The sequence below is a fragment of the Dermochelys coriacea genome, chromosome 22 (assembly GCF_009764565.3).
Source record: "Dermochelys coriacea isolate rDerCor1 chromosome 22, rDerCor1.pri.v4, whole genome shotgun sequence".
Classification (NCBI taxonomy): domain Eukaryota; kingdom Metazoa; phylum Chordata; order Testudines; family Dermochelyidae; genus Dermochelys; species Dermochelys coriacea.
Window position 1 is genome coordinate 17,229,144 of NC_050089.1, and position 21,354 is coordinate 17,250,497.

General features: G+C 45.6%; 1 protein-coding gene across 29 annotated transcripts in view; it reads left to right on the forward strand.

Moving 5' to 3' along the window:
* CEP164 (centrosomal protein 164) overlaps window positions 1–21,354 on the forward strand; it is a 109,406-nt gene that overhangs the window by 6,748 nt on the left and 81,304 nt on the right. For 13 of the 29 annotated variants that reach the window (XR_006276621.1, XR_006276622.1, XR_006276620.1 and 10 more), the window contains exons 1-8: window positions 1,643–1,801; window positions 6,825–6,937; window positions 7,776–7,887; window positions 8,422–8,635; window positions 9,963–11,690; window positions 15,603–15,761; window positions 17,411–17,539; window positions 18,404–18,481. Coding sequence is in view for 25 of the 29 variants with exons in the window: in XM_043500840.1 (XP_043356775.1) it covers window positions 6,850–6,937; window positions 7,776–7,887; window positions 8,422–8,635; window positions 9,963–11,690; window positions 15,603–15,761; window positions 17,411–17,539; window positions 18,404–18,481 (2,508 nt within the window). In the remaining 4 variants the exon portion in view is untranslated. Of the gene's footprint in view, window positions 1–1,642; window positions 1,802–3,498; window positions 6,220–6,824; window positions 6,938–7,775; window positions 7,888–8,421; window positions 8,636–9,962; window positions 11,691–15,602; window positions 15,762–17,410; window positions 17,540–18,403; window positions 18,482–21,354 lie in introns of those variants that run through there. The other 16 variants (XM_043500846.1, XM_043500847.1, XM_043500848.1 and 13 more) reach the window with 9 other exon arrangements.

Sequence of the window (21,354 nt, forward strand, 5' to 3'; positions counted from 1 at the left end):
AGTATAAGTACAAGTATACTGGTATAATTATACAGGCATAACTGCCTGTGTGAACGCTTTTTTCCTTTATAAAAGTGGACACTTTCAGTTTACTTTAAATCCCTTCCCAAGCAACGTAACCTAATTTAAAAAGGTCCTCCTAAACTATAAGAAGTGTCCCACAAGTGTGTGTGTCTGGTTTTTTATAGTGTTATAACTATAGCAGTTTAAATTCACAATATAATTTTATACTAGTAAAATTTATCTATGTAGACAAGTCCTTACTCAAGGACGTGCACTAGTAGCCTAATTGATTTCAATCTGGCTACTCAGACACATAAGTAACTCATGTAGGAGTGGTTCCCCCCACCCCTTTAACTTTAAAGCAAAGTTACCAAAAAAAGTTAACATACTATATTGTACACTACTTATTCAAGATCAGGTTAGTATTCAAAGAACATGGCTAAAGATTCTGGCTTGCTGGCTGGGAAGCCCTCCTCCGCTGAGTATGTTAGAAGGGGTGACCAAATTTCTAAATAAGGCCCTTAATTTTAATGGGGCTAAGTGTAAATACCAGAAGTTATTCAAATAGTTCCCTTTGCAGCATCAGGCCCTAAAATTCATTCAATTTTAATAATCTCAGGTAGAGGTTCTTTAACTCTCTCTTAGTGTGGATTACATCCTAACAGAGAGAAGGCCTCAGAGACATCTCCACTCCAGCGAGAAGGCCTCAGCGTTGCACAAGATCTTGCAATTACATCAATTGCATACATGGAAAATTAAAATTAGGAAATATGTGTATTTTTAACTGTCTCTTTATGTGATTTAGCTGGAGCCAGTGAGGAGGAGAGCTAGCAGAATATAATAGCAAGCCGGCAAACCTTCTACAGGCCACAGTTTGGTGCCTATTGATCTAAAATTGTGCTAAAGAAGAAAGGATTTTTAATATATTATTTTATAGTATATTTAAGTATTATTGTTTTATAGTGCCCCTTTAATGGGCATTTCAGTAGCTCACATCATAAAAAAGGATGTAGTTGGCAATTAAAAATCAGCTACTGTCTGTGGACTGTTCAGGCGAACTTGTTGAAATTGATGGCAGTGTGGAGCGATGGGCAGTCGTGACACTGTCTTAAAAATAATGAGATTTTAAATAAATAAAATTATTGTTAATTATTTTTCTTTCCCTTCAGATTTTCAAATCCATAGAGGGTCGTGTTTTCAAGCTTTTCTCCGCAACAGGGAGGGCTGGAAACTTGCTTTGTTTATTTAAAAAAAAAAAAAAAGTGACCCCTGGAATTCTCAGGAAGTGACAATTTTGGGGGGGTCGGGCCCCTGTGTGTGTCATCACAGGAGGTTTGGGGGGGCATGCCCCCGGGGAGGCATGGTGGCACCCAGTGTTGGGGGGTGATGCCTGGGGCCATGACACGCGGTGTTGGGGGGCACGTGGCTTGGGGGCTCGAGGGCCCTGGAGGGTCCCTGGCCCCGGGTTTGGGGAGGGGGCCGTTATGCCCAAGGAGGGTCAGTGCGGACCACAACTCCCACAAAACCCTGGGCGAGCGGCAGGAGCCACGTGACTCGGTCAGACGTCTGCACCAATCCACGGCCGCCGGGCCTCCCCGGCGCCCAATCAGGCGGAGGCTGGGGCGGGCCCTGCCGTTGCCAGGCTCAGACCAAGCCCGGAAGTAGTTGCTGGCCGGTGCAGGGCAACCCCCAGGCGTCCCTGGAAGCGGAGGGTGGGGAGCCCAGGCCGGGGGCCGCCTCCCCCCTCTGGCGCTGCCCCAGGGAGCGGGGCGCGCCCCGGGCTGGGGCCCCGTGGAAGGTAAGGCCGCCCTGTCATGGGCGTCTGCTGTAGGGGGCGTGAGTGTGCAAAGGGGAGCGGGGCGGGGGACCGGCGTGCAAGGGAGAGCGGGGGTGGGGGGTGAGTGTGGGCGTTGAGTGCGCAAAGGGGAGCGGGGCGGGGGACCGGCGTGCAAGGGAGAGCGGGGGTGGGGGGTGAGTGTGGGCGTTGAGTGCGCAAAGGGGAGCGGGGCGGGGGACCGGCGTGCAAGGGAGAGCGGGGGTGGGGGGTGAGTGTGGGCGTTGAGTGCGCAAAGGGGAGCGGGGCGGGGGACCGGCGTGCAAAGGAGAGCGGGGGTGGGGGTGAGTGTGGGCGTTGAATGCGCAAAGGGAGCGGGGCAGGCTGGTGCAGGGCTCGCTGTGCACTGGTGGGAGTGGGGGTGCCCCAGCTGTGCCGTGGGGGTAAGAGTGGGAGAGTTCCTGCGGAGAGCCGGTGGGGGTGCCCGGGGAGCGTGCGTGTGGAAAGGGTGTGAGGGAGCAGGTCTGCGTGCTGGGGGCTTGAAGTCTGTCCCTCATTGTGCCTTTGGCAAGGAGATCACGAACATCTGTTTCCTGGCCGGCTTCAGAGCAGCAGCCGCGTTAGGCTGTATCCGCAGAAAGAACAGGAGACTCGTGGCACCTTCGAGCCTAACACACTTACTAGAGCAGAAGCCTTCGTGAGCTACAGCTCTTGGCCAGCACTCTGCTTTGTTTGGTTGGTTGTTTTTTAAATTTTCTCATAGGTGGTGATTAAGGGAGGCATTGTTGTAGCCACTCATACCAAGCTGGGAGCAGCATACTCACTTGATTAGTGTGGTAGCTCATGGCTTCCCAATGTGTGTGGTGATATATACAGTACACACAAGTGACTTTGGTACATATACAAATTGGGATTCAATTAACTGGAATAAATCAGCACAGACTCGATCTTCTGCTGCTAAAGACTGTGTGTGAGCGAGATGACTATAAACACTAGTAAAGAAATAAGAATGGAAACCCCTTAATCTTAAATTGTTCATATTCAGATGTTTTAGGTCACGTATGTTAAGGAGAGAATGTGGAGTAGGATTTGTGACGCTGCTTTGATCCTGTGGTCCTGAAAATACTGCAGTCTGGGACCTAGTAGGATTAATTGCTGGTTACTTGGCTCATTTTACATAAGAGTTAAAAATACAGAGCCATCTGAGGTCATTGGAAAGGGAAAAGGCAAGGAGAGCTCAATGATGCCAGCAATGTGGTGCTAGTACTTAGAGCTGTCATTGTTAGCGTGTTGACAACATTGCCTGATACACTGCCTGCCCTTGATAGTGATAATTGACCAGTACAAAGGCCCACAGGAAGTGAAAGACCCACTGAACCTCACCGAGGAAAAAATGGATGGTTCTTTTGTCTGGCCTTTATGTGGGGTAACCTATGAAGTAATCATCACAAATAAGTGACTGTTCGTGTTAATATTGGGGATCGTCTTCTAATAACTTTATAAATGGGACACGGTATCATTATCATGGCAAATCCAAAGGGACATAGTGTCCTTGCAGATCAAGTGCCATCTGGATTGATCTCTAGCTAGATCCTTACGGTGGTCTGGCTGGATATTCATTTTATATCTGTCTTTGACAATCTTAGGACACAACTGAAGCTTTTGGTAACCATGGTAATTGCTGTCTGTGTAGCGGCATTCCTTGGTGCACATGCTTCATAATACATTGGTCTTCCATTCTAGTAATGTGTCTGTACCAAGAAACCGAACCACTGAAACCGAACCAGTGCTGATGGAGGCAGTTGCTGCGTTCAACGTCTAATATCCTCATTTGTGGTGTTGTCTTGCCACTTAATATAAAGCAGCTGACAGAGACAATGAGAATTAAAAACCTCAGTCTGGTGTTCTTCAGCTTTCTTGAGCACCCACATCTCACTGCCATACAACAGCACAGATATAACCAGGGTTCTGTGGATCTGTAGCTTTGTGGCAGGCTTGATGCCATAAGGTCCTCACAGAGGCTGCTGAAGGGCCGGCAATGTGGCTGCTCTACAAATGTCCACATCTTTTGAGAACCCTCCAGCACTGTCTGTGCTGCTTCCCAAGGATTTGACAGTTGCCACCTGCTTGATGTCCCATCTAGACAGATTAATACTAAACGGATTGTAATTTGGAGTTGGAGGCTGCTTGATGGTGGTGGCCAGGCATTAACCAGACCAATGCGCACTGCTTCTTGCCCAACTAGATCAGCCATCAGTGATTCACTAATCTGAGCCAACAAGGCAGTATGATTGGCATGTTTGACATCTCGAAACAGAAGGGTGTTCAACTCACTGTCACCGACAGCTGGCTCCTCAAGCTTATCCGTAAACTAATTGGTGGCGATATTGAATAACGATAGCGACAGAACACAGCCTAGCCCTACTCCTGTGTTCACAGATTTCTGTTTCTTTATAGTGCTCTTCTATCATTGACATTATCTTCCCAGGGATTCCAAGTCATCTCATCAGATCCTGCGAACTTGCTCAATGCACTGAATCAAAGGCCTGATGGAGGTCCATAAAAAGTGCTGCACGCAGCTTATTAAATTCATCCATCTTCTCAAAAAGCAGTCTCAAAGTAAATATCTGGTTGACAGTAGAATGACCAGGTCTGAAGCCACAGCGAGTATCCCGGTCTTTGCCATGAAGTGCATTGCTGGTTCAAGACATTAATATGGAAATGAAGGCTCTCCCTGGGACTGACAAAAGTATAATACCTCTGAGTTGCTACATATGGCCTTATCACCCTTTGGAACAGAGTAAAAAATAATGCCGCCTTCCAACTGTTGGCAGTTATGTTAGTGCTCAGAGGGTCTGGAAGAGTCTATGCAGCCTTGGTACAACAATACTCTCACCTGTCTTCAACAACATAAGGGTTATGTTACAAACTCCTGGTGCCTTCCCAGACTTCATCTTACAGACTGGAATCCGGATCTCTTCTTGGCTGAAAAACGGTCACTCTACCGGAACTTCTTGGCCCTCTTCAGGCAGTGGATAATTGAGGAACATCATGATGTGGTCTTGCAGACTCTGGCTGATGCTGCTATCCTGGTTCTTTACTGTACAGGCTGGTACCACCCTCCACTGCAGACACTGCACAGTTGCATAGAGACTGCAGAGATTGTGCCTGGTGGCAGGCAGCCTGTCCAAAACTGGCTGCCTGAGTTGACCACTAGGATTCCTGATTTTTCTTGCACAGTGACTGGATGCTGTTTCAAAGTTTAATCTATCCAGCCTCTGCTTTTGCTCGTGATAGATATATCTTTTTTTCTTTAATTCCAGCTGCAGTGAGCATCTCCTCACCAATCAGTGCTTGATGTTTGAAGGGCTGTGGCCACAGCCCTGAGCTCACAGTCATCTTTGGTGACTTGAAACAACTCCATTCCTTCCATCTGTAATGTTTCAACAATCTTGAGCAGCCCAGAACAAAAAGGCATCCAATGCCTCAATTCTAAGAACAGCTTTTGGTTGAATTGGACTAATTTCAGCCTCTGGCTGTGGTAGAAGTGGGAGGTGCACTCTTGTCAGCAGAAGCTGATGGTCATGTCAAGTTTAGCATATTGTGAACTTGTACATCCAGGACCATTGACTACCAATGATTTTTAATAAGGACATGATCAATAACAATTACAGAGAAGCCATGTGGCCTATACCAGGGCTGCTTGTGATTCTTTGTGTGTCGGAGGAGCGAGTCAGCAATCACCACATCATTGGCAACTGAAGATTTCAGCAATTGCTGCCCTGTCAATGCACCTGAGCCCTGGTCTGCGCTTCCCGATCATGGCCCCCGTAACCCTCGGAGTGCCTCCATGCCTACTGGCAAACTCCAGTCAGGCCTGGCAAAGACACTACACCTAACATACGCTTGTCATGGCATTTATCTATGAGGAATGTTGTATAAGGTATCTAATGAAAACGTATAGTGTACTGGTCATTAATAGCTGTGTGTGTGTGTGCGTGAACACTATAGGAGGAATTATAGATACTTACCGATATTATGCTTTAAGTCTGTAATCAAACAAAGAGAAAAGCAGGTTTTCTTCCAGACAGGAGAGGATGCAGTTATCTCCCTGTCTCTAAAGTTAGTTAATCAGGATTAGCTAAAAACAATGGGGACTATATTCGCATATTGAGGCAACAAAAAAAGCAAATTAACAGAAGGGTAACATCGACAGCTCGGCACCTACACCTCAAAGAGCAACCAGCAGGGCAAGGAATGTTGTCTGGAGTTACGCTTCACAGGATGCACTTCAAAGATGTCCTGGGGTATAAGAAGAGGGGGAAAAAAGACCCGAGGTTTATCGACATACTGAGGAAACCCTTTATAGGGCTTAGGGAAATCATGAAAGTCTGGATCCTGGTATGTCTGAATTCCAGCAAGCACTACAGGAGAAGTTTTAGGTTAGACACTGTTTTAGAAAAGATTAACTTCCTAGGGTTAAGTTCTAGACTTGCAGAAACATTTCTTTTTTTTTTTTTTAACCAGATTTTTCTATTATCTTTGCTTAGTATTATCACTTGAATTTCTGTTCTTTAGTAATAAACGTATTCTTGGTTTTACTATATGTTCTCCTCTTTGGTGTTGTAATACCAAAGTGTGGATCCTCAGTTCACCTAACGGGCTGGGGTGCGCACTGTCTCTTTGGGGACAGAGGATCTGGTAATTTCTGTGGGTGTCCAGTAACAGCTGGATGTGGAAGAGGCACATTCTTCCAGGGAGTTTCTGGGACTAGGGTTCATCAAGTGTTACCCGCAAGGCAAATTAAAAGCTGGCAGAGCTTTGGCGGAGATTGTTTGGCTGGCTAACACGCTGGGCTGACGGAGCTGTCACCCAGTTTAGTTCCAACAAGTCTCTCTCTTGGTAAGAGAGAGAGGGTAACGAGGTCACCCATAGTTCTGGGCTCCCCAAGAAAGCGTCACAGCCCCATATGCATATCTGCTAATTAATATATGAGTGAAATTCATTTATATCTGGCTAAGGACATTGGTTGTGTTTTCACTACTAGGTGCAGTCAGTGTGTCCCCTTATGAATGGACATGGCAGGACCTGCTATACGCATTGGGGATCAGCTCATCCTAGAAGAAGATTATGATGAAACGTACATACCCAGTGAGCAAGGTAACTAGCATCTGCCTTCCTCAGAGCAGAAAGATAGGGCTCAGGAGCTGCTCTTCAATATTGCAGGAGGATGAGTGACGGTCAGTATGTTGGAGAGTTGAAAAGATAGCTCTTGTGTTAGTGGCACTCCATCCTGCTGTAGTTAGTGCATCAATAACAGCTAGTCTCACAAAGAAATTCTGATCTGCTAGCAAATTCAAGCAGGAGGGGTTACAAGGCAGATTTAGAGGCTGACATTAGTCCAGTCAGACTGGCCAGTGCACTCACTGAAAAGAGGTGCTGTGTTGGCTCTTGGTTCCTTTCCCTTGCAGCCTTTGGGACTGTCGCAGAGGAAACCGGCCACCTGGGGCTGAGCAAGAGAGCCAAGCTCTTTTAGGAAAATGAGGGGCAAGTGTTTGTCAAGAGGAGATGGTGTCATCTAGTGGCTAGAGTGGGACACTAGGATTCAGGGTTCTTGGGACCTGATTGCAAGTAAAAGGACACTGGTTTTCACTGGAGTAACTCCTTTGACTTCCATGCAGTTAATTCTGATGTACGGCGGTGAGATGATAGAATAAGGCTCCTGGTTTTCATTCCCATGGATATACATCAGTTTGCACTGCCTCTATCTCCTACCCCTGCAGCCTTCAGCCTTGCCTCGGCCATTGTAAGATGCTCCCTGGCACATGGGATGTTTTCTATAGCTCTGTGCAGCCTAATTCTAGTGTCTTCAATGAGGGGGTTTCCCAGCACCCCTGGGTTGTACCTAGCACAGGTTTGCACAGTAACGCACAGCCTTGCTTGTCTGCCACACTGTCTTCTACTGTCTTTTGTTTCCTCTGCTTTTGTTCTACTACAGAAATTCAGGAGTTTGCTAGGGAGATAGGGATTGACCCTGAGAATGAGCCGGAGTTGATGTGGCTGGCCAGAGAAGGCATTGTGGCTCCTTTACCTCCAGAGTGGAAACCATGGTGAGAACTCTAAATCAGCAGCTATTTCAGTAGATTGCCAACCTCTCCTTGCTAATCCCTCTCTGGGAGCTTGTCAAATAAGTAGGGGAAAGTAGCCTAGTGGTTGGAGCAGAAGACTGGATATCAGGGCTCCTGGGTTTTATTCCCAGCACTGCAACAGAACCAGTTTGTGATCCTGGGTAAGTTACTTCCCCTCCATGCCTGTACACGCACCTGTAAAATGGGGATAATACAATACCCTACTTCACAGGGGTGCGGTAATGCTTAAAAAATGGTGGAAATGCTGCCTTTGTCCTAGGGAGAGGGAAGAAGTAGTTTGGGAAATGTGTGTGCTGTGGGGCAGCTGCTCCCCCATCCTGTGTATTTGGGCTTTTCTGGGGCAGCATGCTCCGCTTCTGCTATGCACCAGCTCCTGAGACGAAAGGTTCTGTGGCCACACAAAGCAGTATTGCTGCTCGCTGTGTGTCCTGATTCCCATGCACAGAGCTGATGCCCTGACTCTCTCCTGTCTTCGATTTCTTTTCCCCACATCAGTCAAGATATCACCGGCGACATCTATTACTTTAACTTTTCTAATGGCCAGTCCACATGGGACCACCCTTGTGATGAACATTACAGAGAACTTGTGATCCAGGAGCGGGAGAAGCTTTCGGCTCATGGCAGCATTAAAAAGAAAGACAAGAAGAAGAAAAAAGACAAGAAGGAGAAGAAAGACAAGAAGGAGAGAGAGCCAATGAAACATGCTGTGGTGAGTATACCAGAGGTGCTTATTGGGGAGGGCCAGAAGAGCCAGCCTGAGCGTAAGTGACCAGCCGCGAGTTGGTGATGGCTGCTGCTTATTGTGGTATTGGAGGTTAGGCTGAATGAATGACCTGCCTGGCTGGCTTCAGGCATGAAGTGGTTGTGGGGGGCTGTGCAGAGGAGCAGACAGAGGCAGGCATGGCATCGCTTTTCAATTATTGTTCTTTAACTTAATTTTTAACAACTGGGCCAAACCCTTTAGTAACCCGAGGCCAGAGGAGAAATTGGCCTGTTCAGGGGAGCTGCTACTGCCAGTTTCACCCTCAAGGTCACTGAACTCTCACTTTCCCCTCAGCAACTCAGCACTTGGTTTTCTGTGATGCTCCCAAGGACTTTATGGCCTGAGGGGCTGTGAGGTGGAAGGAAGATGGGGCTCAGTGGATGCTCCCTCCCTCCAGTCTTGCTCTTAGAAAAGGGAGCTGGGACTGTGGAGTTGCTGTGGTGCCAGAGGAGCCCCGTGTTGGCATGAGCAGTTCAAAGCCCCCTTCCTAAATCAAGTCAAGGATACTGCAGGGTGCAAAGGTGTCTCTTCTTTGCTTTGTTTGTGCTGAGGGCTGTCCAAGGTTTTCTAGCATATTGTTCTTCCCAGTTGACTGGGCCAAGGTATCAAGCTGCTCAGGTGACTTTGAGTTAGAGGGGGTCTTTGGCACACCCAGAATGTCTCTAGGATCCTCCTGTTTCCTAATGCTTTGCATACTCCCGTTTGGTCACAGGCCCTTGCAGAACATGGGCTCAGAGCTCTGAACTCATGCCATTCCTCTTACTTCCTGCCTTTCAGGGATGGAGTAATTGCTGTGCTGTGACGGTGGGTGCGGGGGCTGTAAAATTTTTGGAGCCGTATTTCTCATTGGAAGGAACAACCAATGTTATTTATGCAGTAACTGTGCACCTGTTGCTATGGTATCTAGGCTCCAGGCACAGTCTTAAAAGCAACAGATTCATCTGTTTTGCTGTTGGTTGACAACAAGAGTAGTCATCCCAATGGCAAACCATTCCTCCCTTTTCAAATAGAGAGAACTTTCCCAGTTCAACCAGTAATTGGTTAAATGTTAGGCTGATAAGATGTGCCTTGAAGGCCAACAAGCTCTTGGGGTTAGAAGTCTTTCAGGCAGGGACCTTCCATGGAAAAGGCCCAAGCCTTCAATTTGAGGGACTTCTGATAGTGTTTCTTATTTCAAATGCTGCAAGTATATCCTGTTCCATTTCGTGCTGTAGATGAGTGTATGTATTGTATGTTGTCTATTTTAGTTATCTGCTAATATTTATTTACTTAGGAAATGCAGCCAGAGCCAGGGATTCTTCCTTCAACATCCTTTTATCGAATGTCCTCTCCCATCCTGCCCTCTGAGTGTGCAAGTCCTGATCTAGATCAGGATAGCCAGATTAGGAATGAGGGTTTTCTTAAGAAAGGTAAAGGAAAGACCTCTGGGAGACCACCGGAGACAAGTGACTCAAACAGACAGTTTGCAGAGACTTCCTCAAATAAATTGCAGCCACTTCTCACAGCAAAGTCCAGCAGAACTCACCAGATCTTAGCTGATGTGGAGAAAATTTTAGGAAGGACGCCATCTTTTAGCAAATCGGATGTAGACAACCAGCAGGGCCAAGACGAGTCCCCAAAAATTGGAGAAAAGCCTTGTCTTGGTTTTTCTGACTCGGAGTTTGAAGGTTTAGATGTTGTTAGGACAAAGCCCATTTCCTATGTGTCAAAGAAATCGTGTTCACAAGACATTGATTCCCCCAATATCCTGGAGGACAAAGGTATGCTCTTTGTTGAGGAAAAGCTGTCTGATAACCGGAAGGAGGAGGAAATGACAGGAGAGTGTGTCTGTCAGCCTGATGACTGCTTATCAGTCAGAGAAAGATCAACAGGGCCTGGTGGTGATAAGGAAAGAGGCCCAGGTTTATCACAAGCCAATGAAAATGAAGCTTTCTTAACCCCCAGTGCCCCTGACCATGTTTTTTACAGCAGGAAATGTGAAATGATTCTCTTTGATGCCAGTCCCCCAGAAGACCCGAGTTTGATGGCGGAATTTGATGCTCACTATCCCCAACGTGAGCTGAGGGCACACAACAAAGCAGTCGAGAGCAGAAGGAAGAGAGAACTTCAGGATCAGGCATTGAGTCAAGCCACCAAACTTTGCAAGAGCAGTGAGGCTGTCGGCAAGCGTGAGAGAGAGAGCTCAAAGCAGGCAGAGTTGTTTGAATCTGAAGGAGCTGGCCTACATGTAGCCCAGAAAAAAGACATATTAGACAGCCACCTGGCAGTCCCTGAAGTGACTGCAGAAACATTACCCTACACCATAGGGGTAGAAGTTTGTGCTCAAGCAGGAGCTGAAATTTCTGCGTCAGAGCCTGTTTCTCTCTGTGCTGGACAGCACAAAGAAAAGGAGAAGGCAAATGGTTTGGGGCCTGAACCTGATAGCAGTGTTGCAAGCAGTTCAGCTGATCATTTTGTATCACAAATTTTGGGAGAGGTCGATAACTTCTCCTGGGATCTCCAGAGCTCTCATGAGTCTGACAGACGGACAGACTTGCTTGCTGCTGCTAAAAGTGCTCTACTCACTCATCCTTTCTCAGGAACTCTCCAAGCTCAGCCACAAAGCTCAGCCAATGAAAAGTCGCAGAGTGACTGTAACTCTAAGGATGAGAAGTTCTATCAGCATGTGCAGGAAAACAATCAAGTGCCTAGTCAGGAACATAGTTTTGTCAGTTTTAACATGAAACTGAATAGGTCATGTGATGCCCCTGAGAAGAACAATGAGGGCAGACAAGAAGAAACAGTAGAAGGACAGCAAAGGACAGAGCCAGTTCCTAGAGGGCTAGAGGCAGATTTGTTCACAGAGGGTTTACAGGTTTCTCCTGGTTGGTTTTATCGGACAGCTGAGTGCCAGGAAAGCAGCAGGCTCTGTTGGCAAGTGGAAGGAGAGTTGACCCAGAGTGGAAAAGCAACTGAGGATTACAGCAAACTGGAGCTTTGTGAAGGAGCAGGCAGTAATGAGGTAGGCAGCTTAGACTTAAAAAATCCCTCTGTAACTGGTCCGCTGTTCCATTATAAATGAATCCGAGGAGTTGAGTGGGCATTTTCTCTCTGCTGAGCTCAGTTTCAGGAGAAAGGGAAATTACCTTCCTGGTGGTAGTCACATGAGTTGATGTGGCAGGTATTTTGGGGGTTTATTAAAGCTTTGGAGTGCAGGATGAAAAATACCTTGCTGCTGACCTTCCTGGCATGGTAAGCACTACATAACTTACATCCTGGATGAATTCTACAATAATATAGTATAATATTTCTGTCTTGTGAACTATCGAACAGGTCACACAGAGCAGTACATGGGTTGGGATTATTACATTTAATTACAAAGTAATTTCTAGGAACATCTCCCTTATTTGTTTTTCACTTGCTTTGAGGCTCCACCTTAGATCAGGGCCCATTGTGCTAGCCACTGTCCAAATACATAGAACCACTCCCTGTCCTGAAGAGTGAACTGTCTAAATAGATAAGGTAGACCAATGGTGGGAGAAAGAAAGTGTCTTCATTTTACAGACAGGAAACTGAGGCACCAGGCAATCTATTGATTTGTCTGGAGTTATGTAGGAAGTATGAGCAAGCCAGGAATTAAGTCCAGTGCCTTAACCACAGGGCCACGCTTTCTGGTGAACTCAGAAAAACAAAGGTTGCATGAACTTGTTTTCTCATGGAAGTTGGGCATTAGCACAGTGACACCCCGCCCCCCGGTGCAGGCCTTTTTACAGGCAGGTGCTGCACAAACTACTTTGAGCAAACCTCAGTCTTGACCTGAACACCACTGCTGTTGTCTTATGATGCATCTTGGCAAACTCAAACCAGGTAAATTCATGGGAGAGCAGCAAAGGTGGGATTGGAATGGTGCCATCTCTGAAAGCAGTCTTCTCCCTCTTTCCTCTCCACCTCTGCTCTTGGTAAACCAAAAGACTCCAGAGCACCCATTAAAAGTGATGCTTCCCTGCAAAGCTGACAGTGAAACCGGGGACATGGGGGTATGCAACAGATGGCAAGCAATGCTCTCCGACTGTTTTGCTTTGAATATCATGGGACAAACTCTCCGCTCTTCATAGCTTGATAAAACAATTCTATCCAAAGTTTTCTTGTTTCTTTTCAGAGGTCCCACCTCTCCATTATTAGGACATCTATCCTGGGCTACAATTGCCTCGTTAATTAAAAACAAAAATCCAGGTAGTATTTAATGTTGGATGACGACAAGTGCTCAAGCTGTTTTGCTCTGGCCTGCAGCTGCATATGCTTGAAGCTCACTCTTCCTCCCCAAGAGGCAGCGCAGTTGAGCATCCCCCATTGCTATAAGATAGACTAGTTTTGGGCCATGGTGCTTTCCTCTACTGCATACAGTGGGAGGTGCCTCGTCGGTGTGAAGAGTGTCCTGGGCTGGCTTGTTCTTTGTTTCATAAGTAATTGCCTCGTTTTAATAAGGACTTGCCAAATCATGTGTTCTGAAGAAATAAAATGTCAATGTGTGTAATGTTAGTGAATTGCTTTGGTCCCGTATTGCTGGTATCCAGCTGTGACTCCACTGAATTGCTAGCTTCGATTTCCAGTTACCAGCGTGTGGTAGCACCCCTTTAGCTGATAATAACTATGACTATAAATATCAGATAAACTGCAGATTATCCTGAAAGTTTTAATTAGCTGGATGGAAGTGAGTTTTTTCTTGCTGAAGGACAACTAACACCCCCAGCTTCACACACACAGTTAATAGCCATCGGTAGAAAATCACTAGTTAAGCCCAGAATGTGTAATTTACACTATAACCATTGATTTGGCAACGACTTGGTGGAGGAGAGATGAGTGTGCGTTTATCTTCCTTCCCTGTCCCCTGGTGGGCTAGTGAATTAACTGTGTTTTCAGTCTGTAATTTTGTGTAAACATAGTGTACTGGAGACTGCTCTATTGATGCACACGGGCGCTGCCGACGCACACGTGTTTTGTTGAAGAAATGCTACAGAGCTGTCCTGGCAAACCATAGGTGTATTTGAAGCATGCATTAGTTTCCAGTTTACCTCGGGTTGGGTATTGCAAGGTATGATTTACTGGATAAAAAATTCTACTGTGTAAAATAGAGCTTTGAGATGCTCTGTGGTGGTAATTCAGGTCCTTGGTGGGGGGCCTGTTTGCGTCACTGCTATATGAGAGGGATTATTTCCGAGCTAGCCTATAGTTTCTCAGCCCACCTTTACAAGTGCAATTAAACTTTGGCTCTTCTGATCAGGTCAGTTGAGTTCAGCATTTTCTCCAGCTTGTCCTGTTTGATTTCAGCCCTTTATGGGACTTGCATTTGTTTAGAGATTTATAGATTCCAAGGCCAGAAGGAACCACTGTGATCATCTGATCTAACCATCTCCATAGCACAGGCCACAGGACTTCCCTAAATTAATTCCTGTTAGAGCTAGCACAGACCTTTTAGAAAATCATTTAGTTTTGCTTTAAAAATTCTCAGTGACAGAGAATCCACCACAGCATTTGGTAAGCTGTTCCAGTGGTAAATACCCACACGGTTTTAACAGTGAATCTGATTTCCAGTCTGAATTTGTCAAGCTTCAACTTCCAGCCCTTGGATCTTGTTCTACCTTTGCTGCTAGGCTGAAGAGTGCATTATCAAATATTTGTTCGTCACGTAGGTACTTACAGACTGTAATCACCCCTTAACCTTTTTTTTTATTAAGCTTAATAGATTGAGCTCCTTGAATTTCTCACGCTAAAATGTTTTCCAGTCCTTTAACAGTTTTCATGGCTCTTCTCTGACCCCTCTAACTGGGATGGAGGGAGGAATTATTCTCAGTGTTTTTGCTGTGCTGTAGATGGGAGAAGCCTCAGTAGAAATGATTAAGAGACCCTTGGTGAAGTTCTACAGCAGAATTGCCTGCCACTGAACAATTGTACTTCTCAGCCAAAGTCATTGCTGCAGTCCCAGCTGCTTATTGCAGCTTCTGGATGGCAGGAGACTTCTTGCCATCTCAGTGAGACTGTCATGCCTTTTTCTGCTTAGAGTAACAACAAGAAAATGATGAGAACACCCCCCTAACCCCTCATGGGTAATTGGAGGGGGAAGCTGCACAGTTAGCCCAGGTCCTACACAATCAGTTTGTTGGGCTGCTGAGCTGTTATCACTTCATATGGGCATCCCTGCTCCCCCTCTTCCTGGCCAGCAGCTTGAAACTCAACAGTGAGGCAAGGCTGGCATGGGAGGAACCAACTCAGGGAAGGGTTGTTTCAAATAACAGCAAGAGGGTACTAATCCTTTTGGTTCGTTCTTATTTGAAAAGTCACGGATTGATATATCTGGACAGTAATTCACCATAAACGTCACTTCTTTTTCTTTGCTGAGGAAACCGAATTTGTCAGCCGTGGTTTCTACTTCAGTTATTCAGTGCTGTGCAAAGCAGCAGAGGGCTACTAGATGGGAAATGCTGTCTGGCCTGATTTTATTAGACTAGGACAGAGATTCTGACCACCCTCCTAGGCATTCATATAATGTTCTTTGTGAATGTGCATCTATAAAGTTTGTGTATGCCAATATGGTTATATTGTATTTTATCATCTCCCTGATGTTTTGGTGGTGGTTTTGTGAACTTTGTGAATCAGACAAACTCCTGGCTTTTGTGAACTAAATAACTCTGTGTTCATATGGTCCTGAGCTATATGCACAAGTGAATCTACCTGTTATTTCTCACACATCTGAGTGTTGGGTCTCATTAGCAGCTTTTGAGCAGTGGTAGTTTAAATGGTAGCAGGCAGTGTTTAGATAGGAGTGACTCTTTCTTTATTTTTGTACCTACTTGCAGACTGTAAATAGTGCTTGCTCTCTTTCTCTTGATTCATCTCAATTGTGGTCAGATACTTACCTTGTCCTTGCATGCCCTAGTCTCCAGGTTCCCTGCTAGCACCTGTCCAAGCTCCCCCGGGGAGTCTTGCTCCTTTACGTGGTGTCGTGGATGGTTCAGCCAGTGCCCTCCGTGGCTCGCTAAGCACCAGTGTGGAGAATTCCGGAGTACCCAGTCTGCTGCTCAGAGAAGGAACTCTGGTAACTCTCTCCTTCTTCACTGAAAGTTCAATTTTTGGGATGTGTTTTATTGCAATGCGCCAGGTTTTCAGGAACCTCCACGGACACTGCCTTTGAAACACCATTCTAGTATCCCTGTCCCTCGTGCATGGTTTTTGTCCTGTTTTTGAAGCCATGCTTAGAAATGTGAAATGTGTTTCCTCCATCTACATTTCCCTCCCCCCCACCCGCCCCAAAGTCTGTACAGAACCTAGTCCAAAGTGGCCCTGATCCTGGGCCTGATGCTCTCCAGCCCACAGCAGTCAGAATGATGCTGCTGGAGCATAAGAGTTGCTCCTCTCTTTCCCCACCTTCTAGCTGTGGAAGCTCTTATGTTGGTGCCCATCATTCTAGTATTTGAGCCCCCAGGGAAGATGGAACACTCATTCGCTGTGATAATAGGATATCACAAGTGCCATCACACTAGTGGCTGAGCAGCTGTTCCCATCCGATGCTGAAATGAGATGGCTGGACTTGAGGCCCAACAGGAGAGGAAACATTCACTTTGTAAAATGGCCGCTGGCCCCTCATTGGTCACCCCACAGAGAGGGGAAAGACTAAATGGGCTGCAGAGACTGAATTTCCTTTTAGAAAAGGAGTACTTGTGGCACCTTAGAGACTAACAAATTTATTAGAGCATAAGCTTTCGTGAGCTACAGCTCACTTCATCGGATGCATCCGATGAAGTGAGCTGTAGCTCACGAAAGCTTATGCTCTAATAAATTTGTTAGTCTCTAAGGTGCCACAAGTACTCCTTTTCTTTTTGCGAATACAGACTAACACGGCTGCTACTCTGAAACCTGTGAATTTCCTTTTGTTTTCCAGAGGAGGTCCCTCCAGCAGAAAGCTGAGACATAGGGCTTGTTTACTGTGTGCTGGATCAAGGTGTGAATCTACAGTGCACCAGCTTGCTGTGCAGGACCATCCCGTGTGGACACTGCTGCAGCACACAGAAATCCTGGGGCGTGACTTTCAGTGCACTCTAGCAATGTCCATCAGGGATGTTACTGAGTGGCAAGCTGTTAGGCTGTAGATGCACATGCTGGCTTGTCTTTCAATAACTTGCCATGTAGAGAAGCCCACACTAGTGGGGGTGGGAGTGAGAAAATTTTGTTGCCATCGGTTTCTGTACTTGTTTGGTGGGTATAGAGATCTTGCATCCCCAGAACTATCAATCTTACACCTTCTACCAGCAACAAATTCAGCTTAAAAAAGAAAAGCGGGAGGGCGAAGTCTGTTGCAAATCCAACTTGATGAATTTGTATTTTCTTTGGTGGGGAGATTTTGCATGTGTGTTTCTTTACAGTGAAAGCACCTTTGCTATAATGGAAAGTTTTGCCTAAAGCAGACCTCACCACCTCAGTAGTCGAGATATATTTGCAATGATTCTCTGCAAAATAACTGTTTCAGAAGTCAAGTTAGCCTGCATAGTCCTTGATATTCTGGCTGTTATGCTGCTGTGTGCTACTTAGCTGGTGAGAGAGTCCCTCTGCTAGGGATGGAATTGGGCTGCCATGCTTTGATATGTCTGAGAGGATGCCTGTGTCCTTTCCTGTTTGGCTTGCTCTGGTCTAACTACTCTTTTTCCTCCCCCCCCCCTTTTTTTTGTGTGTGTGTGTGTGACTTTGCAGCCTCCACAGACCCTTAAATCCACCGGCTGCACTAAGAGCTTGCTGGGATCCATGCATGAAGAAAAAGCCTCCTTAAATCTCCTAGCTCTAGATGAAGGGGAAAATGAAGAGGAAGAGAGTGAGACTCAGGTAGCAAGAGTGCTGAGAAACCTGTTAAATTCCTATGAGTGCCGTGTGTTGTTTTTGTGAGCTGTGTGTAGATCCCATAAGAGAATAGACACTGATAGTCCTTGCCTCATGGGGGTTTTCAGCCCAGAATGTCCTGTGGTTCCAATGATTCTGGGTTTAACTTAGGCTAAGTTTCTTGTCTTTTTTCCCCAGGGTAGCTAACCCTATTCTCGCTCTGGTTTGAACTGTTAGGTTTTTGAAGAGGGTGAGTGCTACTGTCTGTAGGGGGTCTTGGCCATGAATATGTCAGCTAGGGAAGTTTCCCTTCCAAGTGCATAGCTGTGCTCTCTTCTACTCCTAGATGTATAGAGGGTTTCAATGTTTATTATGGCCGCGTTCACAATCTCTGTGGGCCTGATCCTGCCCCTTTGACCTCATTGGCAGCTTTGCCATTAAATTCAGTGGGTACAAGATCCCAGACATAGTGGACTAGACTGAAATCTGTATGAGCACACTCATTTGTGAACTCATTGTGCTACTGGGAAATGGCAGTTCAGGATAGCAATATGGAAGAATCCTGCCAACCCAGCAGAGAGACCCCTTACCCAGGTGACTGCCTGTGTGGATCACCTGCTTGCCATGTGTAGCTGGCCATCGCTCGCATTTGTAAAGAAGAATAATTCCCAAAGCGATACACTGCTAAGGAGGGTTTCTGAAACGAATCAGATGGTACCATCATGTTGCTTTAATACATTGTCTTGCAGTTCTCCTGCCCCGTTTCCACCAATTACTAAATCCTAGAACGTCCTCAAGCATGGCCTGAAATATGGCCAGTTGCAAAGATACAAACTCATGTGCAGTTGTTTTCCTTTTTTGAATATATAGAGTCCCCGTGGGACAGCGAGACTGCTCAAAAATCTGCACATGGATGTTAGCACCCTGGGAGGTGGCTTCGAGTATGAGGTAAGAAAGAGCATGTCCTTGGAATCGTCATGGGCAATTAGGGAAGAAATGGGTCACTTGAGATAGTAATGACTGGCTTGATATTCCCAGCTGTTTTAAGCGGATCTGGGGCTGAGTTGCTCTGCAGTTCATTAGTCACTATCAAACTTATTGTTCATATCATTTGCGGGAACCTGGGCTTTGTAAGGGAGGTCCTAGGATTGCATTTTTAAAATAAGGCTGATGAATTTACATTAGTTTGCATAAAAATAACTTTGTAGCATTGTGAAATATTTCTATAGAACTCGCTGTTGTTCAGGCTGCGTATCTGTTTAACTTGTGAGCCCTTTGTTTTCACATTATAGCTTACTAAAAAATTCACTTTTGGGGATGACATTTTCCTTGATTGGTCTCTGTCCAAAGATGAGTCTTTTTTTTAAGTTTGAACCAAATCCAGTCAGACTTTCTTTGAGTTCTCTGCTTCTTGGGTAGGTAGATTAAAATTCCTGTTTAAAAACCACAGTAAAAAATACCACACTTGGTCATGTAGGTAAATTTAAAAAATGGCTGAACTTTGAAACTTGGCATGTAAATAATGCTAACTGATGTGCTTTTGTATAAGATTGATTGAGTGAAAAAGACATACTGCGCATGCCCAGAATAGGTTTTTTGGGTATGTGTCTGCTGGGGTATTTAGAAGAGCATAATGGTATTCCCTCTGGAGCATTGCAGTCCATGTTTTCACTGCTTGGCCTGATCAGGGATTTGTATGTTCCAGGGTTTACTTCTCTCAAGTCAATGGTGGGGCTATTTATCTGAGAGAATTAGTATATGTCAATTGAAGTACACATGGCAGGATCTTCTAAGTTGTCAGGGCCGTAACATGAAAAACAGGAGAAGATGGCAGATTGCACCATTTTATGGGTCAAAGGTTTTTGCTGTATTTGGCAATATTCTGCAAATTCTGAGGTGTGGGTTTGTTTGTTTTTTTTTTCTTTCGGGGGGGGGGGAATCTGATCTCCTGTTGGCGTAAACAGGGTGTAACTCACTTGAAGTCAGAGAAGTTGCACTTGTATAAACTGATCATGCCTATGCTAGGTTTTTCTTCCAAAAATGTCCCACTATTGCTTACAATGGTGCAGCTACACCAGAGTTAACAATGTGGGAAGTTCATGTACAGACAGAGCTCCTCCATTTGCTGATGTTCTTAATGCAGCATTGTCTAGATCTCATCATAATACACAAGCATTTCCCCCACACTACCTAGTGTAAGAGGCAATTACATTTAAAAAATATATCCGTTAATGGAACTTCAAGTGTGCACAGTTAAAACTAAGTCAGTGAAGGGTCCCACAGCAATGATAGCTCTTCCCAGTTGTGCATCCTGTATATTTCATGATGTACATTTATGGCATAAATAGATCCTAACATACTCATGTAACTAGAAAAAATGGAATAGAAATACTACCTACGTGCAATGTGGCATGGTTATTATTCAGTTAAGAGACTTGTGCTTTCCAGAGACGCAAATGAAAATGCGGTGCCTGCCCTAGGAAGCTTAAAAGACAACCATGGATAATATGAGATACCCCAAGAGCATCTGTGGCTGGAAGTCAGAGTGCTTGTGGTTTTGTTCTTTGGTTTTATTTTTGAACTTTACCTTTTTGTCCTTCTTTTATAACGTCAGGGTCAGGTCAGTCATTGCCTGTCCTGGGTTAGCGTCTGTGGGTCTTCAGGAGAAGAGGATCTTTAGGAGGGATTAGAATGCAGAAAGTGAAGGGCCATCTATGGGGGTGATATGGAAGGAGGCATGAAAGCTGGAATGGGAGAAGTAGATTAAGTTGGGGAGGGTGGCTTTGGGAACGGAGGGAGAAGATCAGAAATGAGATGAGATGTATGGAGGGACCAGAGTGGGCTCTGAAGAGGGGAGTGATGGGTTCTGATTGCACACAGAAGATAAAGTTGGCAGTTGTGTGTTGACAGGACTGGGGATGGGGGAATTGGGAGCAGGAGGTCACCCAGAAGATGAGCATTGGGCCTGGGTGAATGTCAGGACAGGAAAGAAGGTTTGGTTTTTCACTTTACTCTGAACAAAGAAGCAGCAAAACTTAGTGACCATCTGGATGTGAAGGGAGGAGGGGAGGCCAAGATGACCCCAGGGTCGCAAGTCTGAGTGACAGGGGAGTTGTTGGGTAAAAGGGAAAAGGTGAGGGTTCGCAAGGAAAAATCAGAGCTTGGTTTTGGCCACTGTTGGGTCCAGCTGAACTCTTGGGGGCACAGTTGGGGAGGCCGTGGAATTCATGCAGGTGGATACGGATATCCCAGAGGTATCATATAGTGGGAGAATATCTGAGGGCCAAGCACAGAACCATCTAGCCCCTTCTTGAGCATTAAGGTTACTTGCAGGAGTGGCGGTATTTGCATTGGGCAGGATTTCATTTAGTCTTTGCCTTTTCCAATGGGTGAATAGAGGTAACATTCGCAAGTAAAATAACCGAATATGAAAATATGACAATTATATTTCAGCGAGATCTTCAGGTTTTTTTTTTTCCCTCTTAATAAATACCACTCCAGCTTCATCATTCCTTTTGGTAAGTGTGTTCTGGTTCTATTGTTATGTAGAAACTGAGAGGAATATTGGCACATGGCCACTTTCTTTAGTATAAACATAGAACCTTGATCACTGCTCCCTTTTCTGGTGCACTGTTGCCCTCAAATTCCTGCCCTCAAATGTTGAGCATCGACAATGATTTAAAAACATGTGTGGCCTTGAAGCATATATTTTTATTTTTCATTGGGTTGGGGTGCTCCTTTCCTGTACATAATTAAGAGCGATCAGAGTTAGGATGACAAGGAAACAATGGTTTATGTGTTGAAAGCAGTTTGTAGTGATT